We start from the raw sequence: 23,797 nt of genomic DNA on the forward strand, positions 1-23,797 counted from the left end.
TTATAATGTGACCAAAAAAATAATTTTAGGAGATGTGTTAAAAAGCCACGTGGGACTCCTGTGACATGTTCATTTGAAAGCAAACAAGAGACACCAGCTTCTGTTCTTTACCCTTCTCACAGTGAGGCCCATAGAATCCATCAGGACACTCGCAGACTCTTCTTTCATTACAAAAGCCTCCATTTCGGCACCCTCCTGGGCACTCAGCTGCACCAAAGAGAAACGAGGTAGTTGGGTATCCTTGGAATCATGCTGGGTGAGTCACAGCCAACATAATATACTAGGGATCATCTTTATTTCAGCTCTCCAATTACTGTAGATTGAGTGCCCAGATCCTTCTACTTTATTCTCCATACAACACTTCCATTTCTCTACATTGTCAAATTTTGCCTCTTGCAATCTTACTTCCAACAGTAGGGGGCTCACGGACAAAGGTAAAGCAAATTTTTATCCTGCCTTCATCCCTACCTATCAACCTACCACACCTCCTTAAATTCACACTGTAGAAGAATGAAGGATATTGTCCGCATTCACTTTTAGAGCGTGGGATGACATTTTTGATACATCTTGAGAGCTCTGACAGGCTCCAGAGCTTAAATTTTGTATAGCTTGTATAAAGATGGAAAAGAAGTCAAGCTTCCATGCTTACGGGACACCTGGAGCACTGCAGGGAGGTGCTGAGTGAGTCTTTGCCCACAGGGACACTGAGTGACAGTGACATCCTCTCCTCTGTGGATGTGACTGGCACCAAGTTTTTGGAAGGGAAATGTCTAGTGCTGTCTTTGACAGGTAGAAAATGCTGGTAATGACTGGCACTTACAGTGAAGAACTAGAGAAAGGAAAGAGAGGAAAGATACCACGGGAGAGTCTCAATTAGTAAAGCAGGAAGAAGGGAGGGCATTTTGAAGGGGAATTGGAGTTGCTATAATTTTAAGTGATGCCAAAACCAGAGAAAAGTCTGTCTTAGTACTGTCACTGGACTCTACGTTACCCATCCTCCCTTCTATTGGTATGGTTATAATTATCCAAAAAAATCTATAACAAATTTTTTTTTGTCATAATCACACCTGGAATCCTTATGGGCCTCTTGAGTCACTATTAATGCTTACCTTGCTGACATGTTTTAAAGAAGATAGCATTTTGAGGGGTCTGGAGGATGGTATTGCCTTCAGAATTCATTACAATCACATTCACTTCAAATGCTGCCACCCCATCTTGTTTTCCAAGACATGGGAAACCAACTTGAACGACTAAAAGAAAAAGAGAGAAGGTATGGGGAAACAGATGATTCCAGTTTTACAGAAATCGTGGAAAGAGACACAAAGAACAAAGCAACACTGTTCACATTTTCATGACTTTCTTGTATCCCTACTGGAGTAGGGACTGTATTTAGATCATCTGGGCATTCTTCACAGAACTTGTGCGCCATGCCAGGTGGAGAAAGAATGGATGACACTCATTCATTTGTACTTTCCTAACACAGAATTGGAGGATATTTTGTTGAAAGTCTGAGCTTGTATGATCTTTGAAAAAGCAAAAAGATTTTCTCTGGAAATTAAGGGTGCAAAAAGGAAGCATAAATTTATTAGGGAGAAGACATTTTGTGGGCACCTTCATCATCTAGAAAGAGCTAGAAACTAATATTTCATCATCCATTAAATAAGCTCCATGAGCAACACCCCCCCTAGTTTATTTTTATACTGTGTGCTTGAAAGTGACAAACTGTCTCCTTTGAACATACTCTACAACTCAGGCGAGACTCCAGTCATTGACTTGAGTTAATGCGTTCATATTTTTCTCAGGCTACTTGTTAACATGAAGAAGTGTTTGGTGTGATGAAATCATCTCCTGGATGGGCTTATAATTAATGGTTCCTAATAAGAAGCCAATTCTTCCAGGTGGGTCTGTTGATCACTAGTCATGTGTAGGTGTTGACAAGGGCACTACAAAGCAGGCAGTGGGAACCAACAACACTGCTGTACGGAGAAGGCGAGGAGGCCACCAGTTGTGGAATAATCACAAGTCATTGGGTGAAATGGGGGCAAATCATGTGTGAGCATTGATAGACAGACCAACTAGGCAAATTTCTGGGGATGACTGCTCCAGCTGAGCCACTAGACTCTAGGTCTTTCGTAGGAATAAGAAGAAATATTGGGCGGGGATGTGGCTCAAGCGGTATCGCGCTCGCCTGGCATGCGTGCTGCCTGGGGTTCGATCCTCAGCACCACATACAAGCAAAGATGTTGTGTTCGCTGAAAACTGAAAAATAAATATTAATAAAACTCTCAGAAAAAAAGAAATATTGCCAGTAGGTACCCATGTGAGATTTTGCTTCTTTTTTTTAAGAGAGAGAGAGAGAAAATTTTTTAATATTTATTTTTTAGTTTTCGGTGGGCACAACATCTTTATTTATGTGGTGCTGAGGATCGAACCCAGTGACCCGTGCATGCCAGGCGAGCGCGCTACCGCTTGAGCCACATCCCCAGCCCGAGATTTTGCTTCTTTTTGTTTCTGTGTGGCAGGTATGGCTATGACCCTGCTTGGGCAAATCATATTAAACCAATACAAATTTCTTTATTTTTAGAGGGTTCATAAATCTTCCTCCCAGGTTTATATGATGAAAAAGAATTTTAGCTATTTTAACAGAAGTAAGAAGAGATAGAAAACCAAAACTGCGTTCAAAGTTTCAAAGTAAAATTGCATCCATTGAGAATCTTGGTTAAATTAAATCCTACATATGACAATGCCCAGTTATCAAAAAAAAAAAAAAAAAAGTCACTAATACCAGATTTCTATTTCAGAAGGAAATAAAGGAGTCAATCAATAATTTTTAAAAACTTCTTTGCTTTTCCAACTCGTTTACACTATCCATTTATGAAGCTTTACCCTCTTTTGAATCTTCTGCATAGATCAGTAAACCAGTAATTGCCCTGAGCTATAAAAAGACGGAAGAACACAGAAAGGATACTTAAGGACTGAGCTTGTAGAATCTTTCTTACCACAAACTTTACTGCCATCACCCCAACTTTATTGGTTTCCAGGTATTTCTTTTTCTTGGTCCTTATGCAGCCTCCAATTTGCACCCACCTGACTCTTTTAAAAAGGCACTTGAATTTTATTTGGGGTTTCAGAATCTTGGTATGAGAAGATGCTTGTACATAAACTTATCTCATTTCTCCTTGTCAGCATAGTCAAACTTCAAAACATGTCTTCGATGTCAAATATCAAAAAAATTCCTTATTAAGTGTATGGGAAATTCATTTAAGATTAGTAGTTCTTCTAATCTTCAGATACATTCAAAGCAGACCATTTATGCAAATCTGGTTAAGTTATAACTTTATTCAGATGTTTTCAGGGAACATCTAGGGAGTTTGCTTACGTGAAAGTGTATGGTTTACTAACATGGCCTCTATGTCAATGAAAGTAAAGAATATACTCAGAGAATTCCCTGCCCTTGCAGGGATGCCAAAAACAATATGGCTGTGTGGGTTGTAGTTCAGTGGTAGAGCGCTTGCCTATCATGTGCGAGGCACTGCATTCGATCCTCAGCACCATGTAAAAAAAAAATAAATAAACTTATTTAAAAAAAAAAAGACGATGACATCGTGACTTAAATATATATATATATATATATATATATATATATATATATATATATATATGGCTGTGCATAATCCTAGGGAAGAAAAACAAGTTTGCAAAATAAAATAGAAAGTTCAATGAAGAAAATACATCATAAGTCATTTTCATTAAGGTTTTCAAGGTTAACCAGAGCTGGGCACAGTGGCAAATGCCTGTAATCCTAGCAGCTCAGGAGGCTGAGGACCAAGAGTTCAAAGCCAGACTCACTGACAATGAGGTCAGTGAGACCCTGTCTCTAAATAAAATAACAAAAGAGGATGTGGCTCAATGGTTTGAACTCAATTGCCCCTGAGTTCAATCCTGGTAACTCCTCCTTCAAAAAAGGTGTTAACCATTCTCTTTTCTTACTAAATACAAATTATAGAGTTTATCCATTCAAGAAATATTTATTGAGGCTGAGATTGTGGCTCAGTGGTGAAGCGCTCATCTAGCATGTGTGAGGCCCTGGGTTCAATCTTCACACACATAAAAATAAATAAATAAATAAATAAAGGTATCGTGTCCAACTACAACTAAAAAATAAATATTTTTTTAAAAGGAAATATTTATTGAATGTCTGCTCTGTGCCAGTCATTATTCTATGCACTGAAAATGCTTCAGTAGGCAAAACAAAATTGAAAAATTCTGTCCTTGTGAAGTTTAAGTTTCAGTGATTTAATTTGAAGATATATAGCAATAGCAAAATATTTAAATCACTTAAAAATTTAGAAAAGTAAAGTAAAAATTGATATGTGTTTAAAGACAGAGACTTAAATTAGAATTACAAATAGTGGCAATGTTTGTTTTAGGTCTGCTACTACTGCATTCTTTGATTTTAATCTCTTTTATAATCTCTCTACCTCTAACTTCATGTATTTTAATAATACTAGATTTTATATATTTTAATTTTACAATAGGTACATAAATGTCATCTGAGAGTATTGCCTAATGTTTAAAACAAGATCAATAGAAACTTGAATCTGCTATGACCCACTGATTTTGGGTAGTTTAGTTAAACTCTTTGTGACTGAGTTTCCTCATTTAACCATAAGACCAATAATAATGCTATTAAAAGAATTTTTATAAAATTTATGTGTAAAGTTCTTTTACTTGAATAAAGAAAAGTATAATGTTGGGCTGGGGTTGTGGCTCAGTGATAGAATGCTTGCCTAGCACGTGTGAGGCACTGGGTTCCATTCTCAGCACTGCATATAACTAAATGAATAAAACACAGGTCCATCAACAACTAAAAAAAAATTGGAAAAAAGAAGAAAAATGTAATGTTATGTCACCATCAAAAAATGTCTTTCATTTAAAAAGTCTTATCAAAGTACTTTACATCTGGATGTGGGGGCTCATGCCTGTAATCCCAGTCATTAGAGAGACTGAGGCAGGAGGATCACAAGTTCAAAGATAGCCTTAACAATTTAGCAAGATACTGTCTCAAAATTAAAAAAAAATAAAAAAGGGCTGGGGATGTAGCTAAGTGGTTAAGCATCCCTAGATTCAATCCCAGTATAAAAAAAAATGCACTATACACATAACAGCATAGTTATACTAAATTGTGCCTAAGGCAAAAGAGAAAAATAGCCTTTTATGTTTTTAAATAGAAAAACTGTAAGAAATTTTGGAATTTTGGTAGATAACTAAATATAAGATGTAGTATTTTCCTCTTCTTAGTAAAGCAATAGAAATGATATCCCTCAGAATTTTCTTTCTAACCTAAAATTATGTCCAATTACTATTAATATTAACATAAAGTATATAAATTACTTTCCTTCATTATTTATTTATTTATTTATTTAGATACCAGGGATTGAACCCAGGGGCACTTAACCACTGAGCCACATTCCCAGCTCACTTTTTTATATTTTTTATTTTGAAACAGGATCTTGCTAAGTTGTTCAGGCCCTTGCTAAGCTACCAAGGCTGGCTTTGAACTTGTGATCATTCTGCCCCAGGTTCCAGAGCTGCCAGGATTACAGCCGTGTGCCAATGAGCCCAGCTCTTTCTCATTTTTCAAAGATCCTACAGTTTCCAAGCTTAAAATCTTTGTTTGTCTTATTTATATAGAATAATTCCAAACCACCCAAGTAAAAAATTGAACACATTAAAAATCCAGCAGCCCAAGTGGAAAAGCTTTATTTACACGTATCTATCTCTTCTGATATAGGAGGTATGTAAACATAGCTGTGATCTGAACCCTCATATGGAATGGTTTGAAAAGAACCAGAAAATAAACTTTAGGAGTTAGGAGGTACCTTGTTCATAAGTTTCAATGAATTAATTTTCAATGAAAAAGCAAAAGTTAAAAAGGTATAAATTGTAGTACTTACAGTTGCCTATCTTTGAGCCGTAAAATATGAAATGAAAATTTTCTTTTCATTTCTAGAAATTCTGCTTGCCTTTCTTTTTGCTTACACAGGTTTTATGCATAAGAAAGTTTAAATAATAAGAATTACAAGAATGTCTTATAAGTTCTGAAATAATTTCATTTTAAAAGAAAACAAAACAAAATCTGACTTTAGTTAGCCTCATCTCCATTAATTGCCTTTTGTGAACCCTGTATGCTGCCCAAACTGTATTTCTCTCAGTTTCTCAAATATGTGGTACATGTCCACAGTGTGCTGCCTGCACACCCAGCTGCCTGGAATGTTCTTTCTCTTCTTTTCTGCCTGGTGCCTCCCTACTCAACTTTCAAGGCCAAAATGAAATAGCATTTGCTCTCTGTAGCCTTTCCAAACACCTCCTGCCTGAATAATTTCACTTACATATTTCATGAATACCTCTATATAAAATTTCATTGTAGTACAATGATTTCATTATGGTCTGCGGCTTTACTAAAGATGAAATTTTCAGAGGCAAGAGCCATATCTAATTTTTATTTATTTTTTTTTATAATCTTAGCCCCTAGCCTATTGTTTGTCCCAAACTAGACACTGACAGAACCAATATAGGTTATGGGAGACACACTCCTTATATACTCAGGCACACACTCTGCTCACATGCACAAAGACGGGAATTCACCATAGACGATGGGAGGTACAGAGAATAAAATATCAGCAGCATGTATCTGGAAAGAAACACACACATAGAAGAAAGGCATCAAAGGCAGAAAAAGCATAGGCACTTTACTTCTAAGGAATAATAAAATGGAAAGTCACGTTGTGTTTTTGCAACAACCAGCAAATGAGTACCGAGCCACTTTTACTAAAAGCTAAATAAAATTAGGCCAGATGTGAATGCCCAGGCAGTCTAGGGTGTATAATCTAAACTGAATGAATTAAAAGAATTTAGGAAAACTAAAGCAGATTAAATTTCACTCACATGGCATTCAAGTACACAATGATGTACAACCGGTTGCACGTAAACTAACTGTTATGTAGAAGTAAGTGCAATCTTTTTCTAATTGAATACCTCTTCCACCATGAGATGGGTACAGTGCTCATACTGTCTCGAACTCTAGTCGTTTGAGGACTGCCTAGTAAAGGAAGAGGTAAGAAAGACAGGCAGGCTCTCAGTCTCAATGCTGCAGGATTATAAATTGCTCCATGGTTAGAATTTATCCCACGTAAATGTCCACCAGTTCTTCAAGTTGCCCTGACAGCCCTTCAGTGTCTCAGCAAATCTGATCACTAACTCTTGGGCTTCACATTGGGCTAAGAAGTGGGGCCACCAAGGAGACAGTCCCTCCAAACATAAGCGCACTGAATTCCTGAAAGTCATAGTTGAGAAACACCACTGCTCTGTGGGTTTCATGTTATGACAGAGACAGTGTTCAAAGAGGCAAAGCCCTGGCTTTATGGAAACTGTTTTTTGTTATACAACTCAGTAATTTTACTGAACCACCCTGCAGTTTGTATTTCCTGTTTTTGTTCTCTTCAGATGCCAGAAGGCAGGCACTTCATAATTGTTAAAGATCAAGAGTTTTCTTTCTTTCTTTCTTTCTTTTTTTTCAACGCAGTGTTCAGGCACATAGGAGTCTGTGGGATAAAAGAACAGCTTAGTAGCTTGGGGGTATAAAATAGCCCAGTGGAATAATGAATGCTACCTGGATGCTTAAGAGCAAAGACACACTGATTTGGTTACTTTTTAATAATTCAATGTACCTTCACCTCTCCTACTGTGGTAACTGAGCTAATGAGGCTAATGAATAACTGCCCTGCGATAGTCTAAAATTCCCATAAACATCTTGCACCCGCATTTTTTTTTTGCAAACAAATAGTACATGTTCTTTTAAAAAAGTGCATGTGTGCACACACACACATGTGAGCATACCACCTGGTCCCAGAAGAAAGCTTATTCTTTTAAACTTGCCTTGCTCCAAGTGTCATCCACTTTTTCCTCTAAATTTTATTATTTTTAATGTGTACATTATCAGAATTAGTAGAAATTGATATGTTTTTGTTTGTTTGTTTTGTTTTTGATACTGGGAACTGAACCCAGGGGTGCTTAACCACTGAGCCATATCCCCAGCCCTTTTTCATATTTTATTTAGGGACAGGGTGTCTCTGAGATGCTTAGGGCCTGGCTAAGTTACTGAGGCTGGTTCATGATCCTCCTGCCTCAGCCTCCCGAGCTCCTGGAGGAAATTGATGTTCAATCTAAATATGATCTATTAAAACATTCTCACATCACGTGTTCAATGTTGAGAAGTAGAATCTTGGTAAAAATTTTAAACTAGGTTAAAAGCACTTAATTAGAAATCCAAAGATGCAAGATTTATTGGTAGCTGATCAGATATAACTGTAATTAATGCATTGATCTTCCTTTTCTTTAATAATCAGAAAAAGACAAAGAAAATTTTCAAAAATACAAGTTGGAAATTGAGAGACAGGCTACATATTTATTTTATTCTTGACTCCTTTGAAAAAAAGGTCAAAAAATATGACCAAGAAAAATTTCATATAAAATTATCTTTGACTTAAAAGGTACATTATGTGACATGGCAGGAGGCTAACTAATGATCATATTCCAAGAACTTGGCGGTTGTAGCATCTTTCTTGTCTCCATGATGTAATAAAGCCCCATCAATGCCATCTGAGTGGAACTGGGATATCCACATCTATGGAACAGGATGTCCAATGTCCTTGGGGCTACAAATGTCAGGCGAATAAATCTCCAGAGCACAAGCACTCATTCCTTCACACAGAACTACAAATCCATCTAGATGCGTAGTAAATTCCCTGGGAGGGCTGCCAGTCACTACAGCACTGAGATGATCAGAGAGAACTAAATTCATACTTTTCCTGACTACACTCACAATGGCACTTACACCAGGAAACTAGAGAAAGTGTTTATTTAGCTCTCAGCTCTTACAACACTGTAATGCAGCAATGCAGATGCACTGGGAGAGGCAGAAGATCACTGCAACCTGAAAACATCCTTTGGGAAGATGCCTGACTTCTTGATCATTGTATAGACTTAGCTCCTAAAGAGACTTTTATATGATATCTGAAAAGACTATTCTAACATTCTTATAGTAGAGTAAGATTAAAAATTTTTTCTTAAAAAAGGGGGGTTTGTTGTCAATTATTTTAAATAAAGTTGTTACTATTACAAAACTAAACAGTAAGCTGTAACTAAGTTCTACATGTAGAAAAACTTAAAGTGAATGAAGGCATCTATCATGAATCAGTGCAACCTCTCACACTAGAAAAGCTGATGACCCAGAAAACAAATTTGAAAGCCCTGCTTCAGGCTATTGCCAAAATAAATTTTTATAAAATAATAGAAGCATGTGTAAGGTATCACTTTACTGTTCCCTGGACTAGGAATTAATTTCCAAAAGCAAAAGGAAAGGAAAAAAAAACTTGCAAAAGAAAATATACTTTGAAAACACAGAATTTGGCTGGGGATGTGGCTCAAGCGGTAGGGCGCTCGCCTGGCATGCGTGCGGCCCGGGTTCGATCCTCAGCACCACATACAAACAAAGATGTTGTGTCCGCCGAAAACTAAAAAATAAATATTAAAATTAAAGAAAAAAAATTTAAAAAGAAAACACAGAATTTGATCCCCTTCTCCAAAAAATAAAATTTAAAAATACATAAATGGTAAATTGAAAAAGTGCATTAAAGACAATCTATTTATGGCAAGATTTGCAAAACAATAAGAATATCATTATCTCAATATAAAAATGAGCATGGAACATAGGTATTTTGTGTTGTCTACTAGATTGAAATAAGTATGTCCTATCTTAAAAGGAATTTTTTAAATAATCAAATTAAAACTATGCTGTGAAAAAAATCTCTTTTCACTTTTTAAGTCAGCAAGGTGGTTAACAGGATTAATGACCTATGTTGATGAGATTATAGTAAGCCAGGCACTCTCTCACACTGCTATCCATGGTACCAACAGGTACAACTTTTATGGAAAGTAATAATGGCATTGTGGCAATTTAAGAGCCTTTTAAAAAGTTGATGGTTCATGTCCTTTGACACAATAATTCCACTTCTAAGAATCCATTTGAACAAAATAATGAGATAAGCACCAAGAGTTTGGTGTTCACGTTAATCCTACAATACTTTCTGTGTGCCTGCTCTTTGCTGGGCCTTGTGCTAAGCATCATGGTGAATAATGCAAATTGGGCTACTGCCCTTTGGGAAGTTAACATCTATTACTTTTAAAAGTATGTTTACTGTGATATTTCTAGCATGCAAACTCTAAAAACAATCTCATTAATAAACAATAAAAGAACTGTCAAATTATGGTACATCCATAAAATAGAATATTATAATGGATACTTTAATGATTTATAAAGAGCATTTAAAAAGAATTTTTGAAAAAATTTATAAATGACATGAGGAAATGCTTATGATAAAGTGTTAAAAGGAAAATAATCATGATGTCAAACTATATACAATATTACTATTATACAAAATATACATTCATTTAAAAAGACTAGAAGGAAATATATGAATGTGTTCACACACATGATTTCCATCTCTTTCTAAAAATCAGAAATCGTGGGCTCATTATCAATATTTATCTTATAACTCTTCATTTTCTAATTTACAAAATGAAGCTATAATTTTGGTCTTAAAGTACACAAATTAGATAATGCAGGAATGGGTTTCACATAAGATGAAAAACTGAAAACAAATATTACAAACTATTATTTTTTAGTAAAGAAGGATGATGGGATCTGAATCCCTTTTTCCCCACTTTTCCTTGTGTTTCTCTCATTCAGATTCCTACTTAATACCATGTAAACTTCTGGCAGGTGTCTGCAATCATTTACTTAGAATCTTTGCACATTAGTGCAGCATATGAGTCCATACTTACTGACTGAATGTATGTCAGCACATGTGTTTATTTTCTCTGTCCTTCCTTCCTTTTTGTTTTCAATCTGAAGTCTTTTATATACCTGGTATGGGCTGAGACTATTTGGGGTTTTTAGGAAATTATAAAACCATCATTTCTTCACTCTCATCCTAATCCTTTGCCTGAACAATCACAATTGGGTTGCCCTGAACTCAACACGACTCTTCAGGAAAACATTCCCTTTGATGGATGACATTTGGGTTCTGAATATTATTCTCATCACCATTACATTTTAAGTGTAAACCTTTCTCCAAGGCGAAGACCACCCACCTGATGCCTTATGAGGCACTGTTCCCAGCAGAGGGACATTGACAGTCGGATCTGCCATGATGCCTTTATCCAGGGAACGCAAAGAGAGGAATTCATAGAAGTATTCTGCCTACAACAAAAGGTAATGACAGTGAGAACCACGGAGACCACAGAGAGTGAGAATGCACTTTCAACACATCAGCCACTTGATGGAAGAGTGATAATATTCCCCATGGAGCTATGGAGCCTCCGACATTTAAGATGCTGTACAGGTATAACTCACCCTCTGTGTTTTGTAGGTACAGAATTAGACCCTCTGTTTGGAAATAAATGATTTATTTAAAACATTGAGAACACTTATCTAAAACATCCATAAGAGATGGTCTTTTAACAGTATTATTTTGTTGCTGTCTATTGAAAGAATTGAGGGAAAAGTGCTTTTAAGGAAAGAAGTGGTGTCAAAACAATTATTGATTCACCCTTATAAAATCCATCTCAACTTTTGGGGTCAGTTTTTAATTCTTTTCAAATCTGAAATGCGTCTTTTGATCAGAATCTGTAGGGCTATAATATAGGGCTAAGGAAAACAGCAACCTATTGGCAAAAGAAGACATTAAGGGCCAAAATTAATGATCTTGCTGTTAACATTTATTTTTCTTCCCTCATTCCCTTAAGAAGTTTATATTTAAGGTCTTAGTTTAATTATGGAGAGAAAAGCCTAAAAATGCCCAAAACAACAATACAATATGACAAGCCATAAAACTTTACTATGTAAACATTTTCATTTTCCCATTAAGTCACTAGTTGAGACTCACAAGGCCATGAATGCTGAAGGTAGTGACACATAATCTCACTACAGAGCTTTTATGCTTAACTGATTCTCAATTCTTTTGTTAAAAGAGTTTGTACTGGAGACAACATGTTCTTGCTTAGGGACAAGAGAACAATCAATCAAGAAAACAAATACCAACACAACAGGCAAGTTGAATGGTTCTGCAGTCATCTGTACAGATATCCAGAATTTGGATGGGTTAATTAAAGTAATTAATTACGTAAACACAGGCTAAAAGAAGGTTAATAGGATCTTTCCTACATGCAGTATAGAATTTATTTTCCAACATGGAAGATATTAAAAGATGATGAATGGGGGCTGGGATTGCAGCTCAATGGTAGAGTACTTGCCTAGCATGTGTGAGGCACTGGGTTCGATGCTCAGCACCACATAAAAATAAATAAGTAAAATAAAAGGTATTGCGTCCATCTACAACTAAATAAAGAAGAATTTATTTTTTTAAAAAAGATGCATGGTGGACATCCAAATGACTTTCTGCTTTAAATCATGGTATGAAAAGCATTAGGCATTAAGGACTTCATAGGAAGCTAATAATGCAAAGGGGAAATCACAGTTGTTATGGGGATATTGTCTACAACCGCAGTGAGATGAAACTACTTCCTGTTTCAGTAAGCCGAAAGGAACAACTTCATTGACCAAATCCTCACTATCTCCCCTTCTTTGAATTGTGGCAATGGTTCCAGAACACCACAGTGAACTATTCTCTAGGTAGTAACAGTTTCATGAATTAATTTATTAGTTCATCCACTAGGAGGAACCTGAGGAGCAAGGGCCATAAGACAGATGATTCCTATTTTATCTAGGGAAAGGCGGAGATCCAAAAGAAGTTTGATGAAAGGAATGTTGTCAGGAAAGGTAATTCAATTTGGAATACAATCCTTTGAAAAAGAGAATGAATAGTATTTCTGTCCCTGCAGAAAAACTAATGATTATATTAAAAGTGGACTCATTTTCATGAATCCAGGTGTTTTAAAGACTTCTATCAGCTGTTATTTCCCTCTATGCCAGAAAATACTTTGCTCTAAAACATATTTTAGTTGCCACAATGAGAGAATTTAATGCTGAATGCCGTTATAATTAATTACATTTGCATTTATTTATATTACCTAGTACAGTAATAATAATAATAATAATAACACCAACAACAACAAGCAACAATAACATAACACAGGTGTAATAAACACTAAGTGCCCAAACTTCTTCTGAACATTTTATTAATGATACACATAATGATGTGAAAAACTGAGTGGGTAGAACACAGAAACGCTGAAACAAAAACTTCAAATACCAGAATAAATATTAAAAAAAAACTTCAAATACCATATAATAAGTCATCATTTGCTACCTCATAATCATATCTTTGAGCTTTATCTCATTATAAATTAAATCTACTTTCTCTGAATGATACTTTTAAATTGCATTTGTAAAACTTAAGATAATTTCAATAAGAAATGATTTTAGTTAAAAATATTTATTAATAAGAAAAAGGATGAAACACCAAAATTAGAACAATTACATAGAATTGATGGTAATTCGGTTTTATTCTTTCTCTCCTTTTCAAAGTTTCTGTACATAGTTCTATTTATGGTGAAATTAATGCATTTACTTTTTTAAAAAAGCATTAATTATGTCTCCTGCTGTTAGGTGTGTGACTGATGATAACCATTGACTCTGAAATTCTCACCCCTTCTACTTAGGGTAGTTATGCTCATGCAACAATTTTATTAAATCTTTTTGAAAGCATGCTTCAAGACAAAGTAGCTTCCAAATGTTTCTTTCAAAAGTTTCATATATATATATATATATATATATATATATATATATACACATACATACATACATACACATACATATATATCTCCACAAGACATTAATTAAAACAAAAGTAAATGGCAGAAAGATCATTAGAGTTGGTGGAAGGAAATAGGGGGAGGGAGGAGAGGAGAAAAAGGAGGAGAAGTACTGAGGACTGAATTAGAACAAATTCTATTCTAAGCTTTTATAACTTTGTTAAAATGAATCCTAATGTAATGCTAACTAAAAAGAATAAAATAAAAAAAGTTTTGGTGTTCACAATATTTAGAACTGAAAGAATTTCACTCAAAGCCCAGAAAGGAAAGCTCAGGTCTCCATATGGTCACATAAAGTAGGCTAGGAAGCACTGACTCCATCATATTCAGGTCTGAAAGTTTATCATTAGCAGTGACATGACACTAAACATTATGCAGCTAAGTTTAATGGATTTTTCTGGATGGCCAATACTCTGATCTTATCAATAACAAGTTTCACAGGTTTTAGTATGTCTCTTTGGTTTCTTTGAGAATCAGGGCACAACATGATTTTTCTGCTACAATTCTAAGACTGTTGTAGGCAAAAACTGCTCAGTTTCTTCTGTAGATCATTTTTGTAGCAGGAAAGATGGACATTTGTTAGCTGAATTTCAGTTAGCAATAACAAAATGATAGTTCAAAAACTGAAAACCCCTGAACCTTTGCATTTTCAGAGGACAGAGTTAAGAACTGAGGGTATCAGGACAATGATGACCTTCGCTCATTTAATGGGTATTCTTTCTTGGATCTTATCAGCAAAAAGCAGTTGCTGGAATAAACCTTTTTTAGTTATTTATCCTTCTTTTTAAAAATATTTTTGAGTGAATTCATTAATTTATTAAAAGATAAGGTCACTGGGCTGTCAATGAAATGTAAATAGTAGTTACACACATTTTTTTTATTCCTTTCCACAGCTTTTGTTGGTGCATTATAGTTATACATGATGATGGAATTTGTTGTAACATATTCATAAATGCACACAATAATACAATATAATTTGGCCAATATCACTCCCTAACACTCCCCCGCTTCCCTCTTCCTGCCCCCTGGTCCCTTTCCTTTACTGATCTCCCTTTGATTTTCATGAGGTCCCCACCCCCACCCTTATTTTCCTTTTTTCTTTCTAGGTTCTATATATGAGAGAAAATATACAAGCCTTGACCTTCTGAATGTGGCTTATTTCACTTAACATAATGGTTTCAAGTTCCATCCACTTTCCTGAAAATGACATAATTTCATTTTTATTTTTGGCTGACTAAAACTTCATTGTATATGTATATTACATTTTCATTATCCATTCATCCATTGATGGACACCCAGGCCGGTTCCACAGTTTAGCTATTATGAACTCTGCTGCTGTAAACACGGGTGTGCATGTATCACTATAGTACACTGACTTAATTCTTTAGGATAAATAGAGGAGTGGTATAGTTGGGTCATATGGCAGTTCCATGCCTAATCTTTTGAGGATCCTCCATACTGATTTCAATAGTGGTTGTACTAATTTATAATCCCACCAAAAAGTGTAGAAGTGTTCCCTTTTGCCACATCTTCTCCAGAATTTATTATTGTTTGTATTCTTGATGACTGACATACTTAAGGGTGTGAGATGAAATCTCAGTGTGATTTTGATTTGCATTTCCCTACTTGCTAATGATGTTGAACATTTTTCATGTATTTATTAGCCATTTATATTTTGTCTTTTGAAAAGTGTCTGTTTAATTCATTTTTTAAATATTTATTTTTTAGTTGTAGTTGGACACAATATCTTTATTTTATTTATTTATTTTTATTTGGTGCTGAAGATCGAACCCAGGGCCTTGCACTTGCTAAGCGAGCGCTCTACCACTGAGCCACAACCCCAGCCCTGTTTAATTCATTTTAATTAATTCATTTATTAATTGGGTTATTTGCTTTTTTGGTGTTTTTTTTTAGTTTCTTGATATATTCTAAATATTAATCCTCTGTCAAAAGAGTAGCTAGCGGTATTTATCCTTCTTATTAAAGACGGTAATGGGACTTGAATCTCTGAAATTTGTAATCTTCTTTATACTTGGTATATTTTTTCACAAAGTTTTGTCCACATGCTGTTTTTACTGCTTCTTAAAAATTCTAACTTGAAAGGCAAGGTGCAGTGAGTGGCACATGCCTGTAATCCCAGGGGCTCTTGAGGATAAGGCAGGAGGATCACAAGTTCAAAGCCAGTCTCAGCAAAGCCCGATGCTAAGCAATTCAATGAGACCCTCTCTCTAAACAAAATAGGACAGGGGATGTGGCTCAGTGGTCAAGGACCCCTGAGTTCAATACCCAGTAATGCCACCCCCATAAAAAAAAAAAAAGATTTAGACTGGGGATATAGCTCAGTTGGTAGATTGGCACAAAGCCTTGGGTTCAATTCCCGCACCACCAGAAAAACAAAAAACAAAAAAAATCTAACTTGAAAGCCACTTCGAAACTGAACAGCCTTTTGCCTTTGATGTTCTCACTGACTTCTTTCAAAGTTTCATTTGCCAATGTAAAGAGATCTACCAAAACCATCAACACCATGTAAGTGTTTCTACAAGTATACATTGCCACAACATAGAGAATAAATACATCCTTAATTTAACTTATGTGTTTAAGTAAAAAGTCATAAAATTTGGCCAATGAAATAAATGATCAATTCATGTCGTATTTTAACTTCTAGACAGAACTTTCCATTTTTATTTCCTTTTTAATGAAATAAATGTCCCTAGACCCCATGTCTCCATTGGAAACACTTCTTTGGAGGCAAATAAAACCTAAATTCTAAGCCAAGGAGAACAGAAAACTAGCTTCAAAGTTTGGAAACAAGTTGCACAAATTGCAGATTTATTACTTAGATAAAAGGAACTCAGAGCATAAACTGTAGTAGAGAAGTTATATTGGAGAATCTGAAATGTCCATTAGGAAAAAATACATTTTGTTTTATTAAATGACATTTGTGGAAACTCAGGTAGAGGCAAGTAGGGTGATTATTTGGGAAATGCATGAAAAGATTGCTTTGTATTCAAACAAAGAATAGGCCTATTCAGGAGAATAATTCACTCCTAAATGAAGTTGCTGAAAAATTTTTTGCTGACCTGGTTTGCCATGCAGTAAATTTTCTTTTCATGGAGAAGTATAAAAGACACCCAAATGTTATCAAGAGGGGAGTACTGGGGGCCATTTATCTTCCTTCTAAATTGACTTGGCTGAAATTAGGGTTTTTCCTTCCAGAATAGATGAAGACATCATTTAAACAGCAAAATGAAACAATTCCTCGGGTCTTCGCTCCAGCACTCTTTTGTGGGGTCGACATGGAGAAAGGAAGCACAGCATCACAGAGCATCAGGAGGAATGAAGAGAATCCAGTATTTTTTTTTTCGACCTTTGAAGTTCTGGGTTCATAGTGTATACTTGATCCCATCAGCAGAATAATTGCAGAAACCTCTGAGTTAAGACTCAATCTTTCATAAAAACATGACTCTCGCCTTTCCTATCCTCTACTATCCCCCCTCCCCTCCCCTCCCCTCCCCTCTTCTCTCTCTACCCCCTCTACTGTCATTCATTTCTCCCCCTTGTATTATTTTCCCCTTTCCCCTCACTTCCTCTTGTATGTAATTTTGTATAACCCTGAGGGTCTCCTTCCATTTCCATGCAATTTCCCTTCTCTCTCCCTTTCCCTCCCACCTCTCATCCCAGTTTAATGTTAATCTTCTTCTCCTGCTCTTCCTCCCTACTCTGTTCTTAGTTACTCTCCTTATATCAAAGAAGACATTTGGCATTTGTTTTTTAGGGATTGGCTAGCTTCACTTAGCATAATCTGCTCTAATGCCATCCATTTCCCTGCAAATTCTATGATTTTGTCATTTTTTAATGCAGAGTAATACTCCGTTGTGTATAAATGCCACATTTTTTTTATCCATTCTTCTATTGAAGGGCATCTGATGTGATTCTGCAATCTGTATACGGGGTAAAAATGGGAGTTCATAACCCACTTGAATCAAAGTGTGAAATATGATATATCAAGAACTATGTAATGTTTTGAACAACTAACAATAAAAAATTAAATTAAAAAAAACATTTAAGAGAAAGATAAAAAAAGTCAATTGCTTTCTTATATATGAATAATGAATAATTAAACTTTGAGATTAAAAAGACAATAACTGTTACATTAATCTATTATCATTTCCCTTTCATTGTTCAGCTATGAATGTATCTTAGTAAAAATAAAACAAGAAATATCTAGGTATAAATCCAACAAAACATGAACAAGATCTCTATGAGAAAAACTACAAAATTCTGATTAAAGACATTTAAAAAAAATCTAAGTAAATGGAGAGATATTCCAGGTACATGAATAGGAAAAATAAATATTATAAAGATTTTTTTCTGTAACATGATCTGCAGATTCAATATAATTGTAATAAAAATTTCAGTTATTAAAAAAAAAAAACATGACTCTCAAACCTCCTTTAACTTCAAGTTTCATGTTGTTGGCCCAAGTGTTCACGGGAGAACACTCAAAAACCAAAGGTGCCATCTTTGTTCAAAGGAAATGTCAGGCATGTATAGATACAAAAAATATATAGAAGCCAGATGATTTAAAAATTTAAACAATTTTTGTTAAGTGTTTACTATACTGTAGTCACTGTTCATCTAATCTCACAACTGTCTACTACTATTTTACCATACAAGTGAACTCATATTTGGGTACTGAGTATGAGAAGCACTAAAGGACTATAAAATAGCTTCCTCACTGTATATGGAGAGCAAGAAGAAATCTTCTAAAATAAACAAGAAAGGAAAATAAGGCACTGTTAAAACCCCAAACTAAATGAATAAGCATGCCCAATGTTTAAGATAATCTGATGCCTGAATATTTGGCCCCAAAATGCCAATTTCACATTCTTCTTCAGCATTCTTCTTACCTCTCTGAAAAATTTTATCCTTCAAACTCAAAACTCATTAACTTTGGATTATGTGATGCTCTGCTGATTCTCCTCAAATTTCTTGGTTTTCCTGCATTTCCTCAATATTCCCCCTCTCCACTCACAATCATAAAAAAATTACTAAGATCTAGCCATCACTAAGATAGAGCCATACCTATATTCCAGTGATTTCACCTCTACTGACCTTCATTGGGCTTCTCAGTCCTTGGTCCATCTCTCTTCATATTGTCATAAAACTCAAACTCTTATAGATTATCCTTTTGGGCAAGGATGCTTGCTATCATTGGAAACAGTGTCCCCCCCCCACACACACACACACAAAGGACCATGTAATTAGGCTTAGTCCCCAGGGTGGTACTGCTGTGAGATGATGGAACCTGTGGGAGGCGGAGCCTTGTGGAGTCCCTTAGGCCACTGGAAACACGACTTCAAATGAGATTGTAGGACCCTTATCTCTCTTGCTGTGTCTGCTTTTGACTAAAAATTTGAACAATCAAGCAGATGCACTTGCTCCTGCATGATATATGCCCTTTCCTGAGGTCCAGTCTCATAGGACCACCCAGTCTTGGACTTAAACTTCCAAATTGAGAACTAAGTAAGACCTTTTTCTTATAAATTAGTTGCCTTGGGTATTTCATTGTAGTGATTCAAAGCTGATTAACACAACGCTTAACATGAACTATTCATATCCTTCTTCTAAAGTGTAGACTCTTGTCATCTGCCTTATCATCTTCTTTTTAAAAAATATTTATTTTTTTAGTTTTAGGTGGGCATAATATCTTTATTTTATTTTTAGGCAGTGCTGAGGATTGAACCCAGTGCCTCATGCATGCTGGGCAAGAACCCTTCCACTGAGCCACAACCCCAGCCCTGCCTTTGTTACCTTCTACAGTGCAGACTCTTTGTCACCTGTGTGCCCACGCTCACACTCAGAGCCTAGTTCATTGTCTTCCAAAACCAGTGGATTCTTTCATCTTTTGATTATGTCCTGTCCTTTCATCCTCACCCCCACCCCTGTTCTAACCCCAGCCCAACCTTTACTTCCTCATATGGCATTTTATAACATTCTTTGAACATCTTCTTGACTTTCTTATTAAAATATCTTTTAAAATATAAAACAATAAATCTAATTAAAACATCCCTTTGCCATGTCACAATCTTTTCTTATCTACTCTTATCTCTAGGATACGGCATTTATCTTGATAAGTATGTCCACAGTCCTGCTTCAAATTTCCTTTATCCCTTACTATTCCACAACAGGGATCATCTTGCAGAGCTCAGTTGGCCTGCTTGAAACCACAGCATACCTATACTCCAGTGATTTCACCTCTACAGAATTTCACTGAACATACAGCAGCTTGGTCTTTAAACATATACCACCATATATACTTATTCAAGTTTGTGTATATATATCATGTATCCTTGTCTAAATTTTGGATTCCGTATAGAAAAGAATGGGATTACATTTTTTTCCCCAACACATTAATAAAGTCTCCCTCACCACTGTGCACAAGCAAGGTATCTGAAAAATGTTTGCTGAATGAATGAAATAAATGACCCACTGAAAAGTATCCATAAGCCTAAACCCAGTGCATTCCAGAACATATTGTTGTGATGAAATGGCATTAGCTTCTGATCCTACTGACAGGGAGAAGCTTTTCTGATTAGCAATTGTGTATTTATTTTTATGGGGTCAAAAGATATTTGCTTTGCTGTGTGGCCAATCTCTGCTGTGCACAAAGAAAATACAGAACACTTTTGGAAAAAAAATCAAATGATCATTGATATTTAATATCCAGGCAATCTGTGTATGATATGTAACTGTTCTATGCTTGTTGTAGGACACAACCTTAGAAACGAGGTTCCCAGAAAGAATGTAAGCAGATAATTAAACAAGGTCTAGTTCTGAAACAAACTTTTGTCCAATGCTCTTCTAGTTCATATTCCCCACTTGAGTCTCTAGTCGTTTTGCATTCTATAAATTATAGTATATAGTTGCAATATCACTGGGAAACTGTGTGATATCAATAATAGCTTATCCCTCTGGTCTTCTTTTGCCACTATCTTTAAGAAGAATTTTAAAAAGAAAAGCAACAGCACCTTCTCATAGAGTAGTTATTTAATTATCTCATGGGTCTTGGCTTAAATTGGCATAGAAAGGAACATTGCTTACAGAGAAAATACCAATGAGCCAAGATTCTTCTGTTCTAGAAATCATTTTTATACACATTAAACCAGACCACAGCCAGTGGGCTAGATTAAGGGAATGAAGTTATTGGAATATAATGGTGACATTAAAACTTGAAAGTTCAAGTACACACATCCGGGACCATGAATTTTGTAAACTAAAATTGGCAGGAGATCATACAGTTTGGCTTCACAAAAATTTGAAATTTCTGAGACATTTTCCATTTTTTCCTCCTAGGGTTTGGAATCACCATTGCTCATGCAAACCAGAAACAGACCTGACTATCTGACAAATAGTTGGCTAGTCACTCTCTTTCAAAATTCCTAAAGACAGAGAAGCAACAGAGGGCTATATTCTCTTTTCTATTAAATAAAACCAAAAGTTAAGGATTTTTTTTTTTTTAGGGAGGGGTAACAGTGAAGTAGAAAAGCAAAGCATTGCAAGACAGAGAAGAGTTTTTTTTTAGTTTGCCTCTAGGTTTAAAAAAGGGTATAGGTATAAATATAATCTTTAAAACATTTTTAGTCCTATTTTAAAAAGAACTACATATGGTGGATTGCCAGCATTTTTAATGGAAAGGGCATTGTAGGCATTCTGCTCCCCTTTTATTCCTTACGCTCCTAGGACACGCACCGGCTTCTTATAGTACTACTGCTAGAACCCAAGCAGTTGCAAAGTCATGGGTGATGCCAACCTAAAACCTAGACACTGGGAGGAAGAACAGCTTGAGCAATTATGGCAGTGTAAGGTAAGGAACCAAGGAAAGAAAATGTCATTTACGAGTGCACAGGTGACACTTTGGGGACCAGAGACAGTCCAAACAGGAGTTGCGGGAAAAAAAAACAAAGTAAGAAGCATGGGTACACAGCTATGAATTTCTGTGAGATAACAAGGATAACAATTATTTGAGAATATGGATAGGCTAAGAAAGCAGATGTAAGAGGTAAGCGTTTTGGAGGAGATGAGAGGGAGACTTCAGTTTGGAAAAAAAAGAAAAGAAATCCCTATTGTATTTTTCTCTTTTCATCTCAAGAACATTTGAATATTTATTTTCTTAATGTTTCAGAAACAGTCACTGAGCATTCATTCTCTTGGGGGTGGGAACTGTGCTAAAAGCAATTTCTTTTATAATAACTATAAAAACAACTGAGCAACTACCCCTCCACCCCAGGCGGTCCATTTGTTCTTTACCCATATCTCACTGCCTTGTTGGCTCTTTCCTGCTGTTCACCTGGTGGTACCTTTTAGCATGTTGCCTATTTTAGAACAGAAGGCATATAAAATGTACACGCAAACTCAGGTAGCACAGAGAGTAGCTCAAAAGGGGCAAAATGAATGTTCCATTTCTTTCACAATTCTTTCAGATATCTAGTTATCTCTAAACATATATATTTGTCTCATTCTAGTGATAAAAAGTAAGAGCATCTGAAAAGTTTTAATTTAGAAATATCCAGAGATATTCTCTGTGACGACTTTCAAAATATTTAAAGTAAGGCATATTTTCCTTAGTCTTAGTTCCAGGTAGTTTTCTTAAATTCTTTAATATATTTTTATTGAATTCACATGGATAGTATTAACTTCTTTAATAAAAAAATTTTTTTAAGAAAAACAGACTTTTCCTCTTAACCTAATGTTTTGAAAAAAATGCATTCAAGTTACTTTGGTAAAGGTTATGAGATGTGCCTTAATTTGACTATTTCATTCATGTAATTACAATTTCATGTGTCAGAATACTGTGCTACAAGACATCCTCTGGTGATTAGTTTCCTCCGTTCCTGAGTCAAACAGAAAAAGAAAAGATTTGTAACCTCATGGTTACAGCTTTTCAAAGTCCAAAATTTAGACGACTACTCTTACTAGCACTCAAAGATTCAAAGAATAGACACTTATTCTAATACATTTTGTTTTATCCTTCAGAAAAAGTCACTGCCTTTCTAGAAAATATAACATAATTGTCCCTTTTAATCTTCTAAGCTTCTCTACTCATTTGCTATTTTAAAAAATGTCGCTCACACACGCATTGTTAACTAGAGCAATTTACTGAGCATCACTGATGATAAAAATCCACAAACTGAGGCCTGGCTTGATCTTTGTGGACAGCCTGAGGACAAAACAATGAAGAGTGTTTAAAAAGTACAGGTGTAAGCCAGCAACATTTATCACCTACATTGGCTCATATAGCACTAGCCACAGCAAGAGCTTCAGAAGAGGTGTCTGTCTCTGTCTTTGAGTAACTCTGATAATCATGCTGATTGTCAGGGCTGAGGGTGTAGCTCAGTGGTTGAGGGCCTGTGTAGCATGCATGAAGCCCTGGATTCCAATCCCTGCACCACAAACAAACAAACAACAACTACAAAAACACCTATTTGTCTGAACTCATTTAAGTAAATATAAGAGTATTTGCTTCTGTTTGAAGTGAATTTAATATTTTATTCCCATGCAACTAATTTCCTGTATTGCAATTTCAATAGAAAGAAATAACATGCCAGGTCACATATTCTAGTACTTAAATGATGCTGTGCTTATTTTTCTGAACACGTTTGTTTTACATCAATCTTGCTTTTTATCCTGAAATTGATAGGAAATCCAATTTAATTAATAAAAAAAGTTTCCAAATTGAGATATTAACAGCATATCAGAGTGACAAGATCAGTTCTAAACATCCTCCAGGGCCAGAGGAAACCCTGTCATGACAACAATGCCCTGCCTCTTTCCACTCATCTCTCTTTGCTATGCCCTCCACAGGCACCCTAATCTTCTAGCCCCAGAGGAGCCAGAGGTG

At 35.6% G+C, this 23,797-nt stretch overlaps 1 protein-coding gene across 1 annotated transcript in view; it reads right to left on the minus strand.

The window, feature by feature from the left end:
• Positions 1-23,797, minus strand: part of Wif1 (WNT inhibitory factor 1) — a 64,883-nt gene that overhangs the window by 16,046 nt on the left and 25,040 nt on the right. The window contains exons 3-5 of the mRNA XM_046430696.2: positions 11,215-11,323; positions 1,110-1,250; positions 112-207 (exon numbers count right to left, since the gene is read on the minus strand). Of these exons, the coding sequence (XP_046286652.1) occupies positions 112-207; positions 1,110-1,250; positions 11,215-11,323 (346 nt within the window). The remainder of the gene's footprint in view (positions 1-111; positions 208-1,109; positions 1,251-11,214; positions 11,324-23,797) is intronic.

Source organism: Marmota monax, unplaced genomic scaffold (genome assembly GCF_021218885.2).
Source record: "Marmota monax isolate L192 unplaced genomic scaffold, Marmota_monax_Labrador192_F-V1.1 WCK01_AAM20220418_F8-fsc00056, whole genome shotgun sequence".
Classification (NCBI taxonomy): domain Eukaryota; kingdom Metazoa; phylum Chordata; class Mammalia; order Rodentia; family Sciuridae; genus Marmota; species Marmota monax.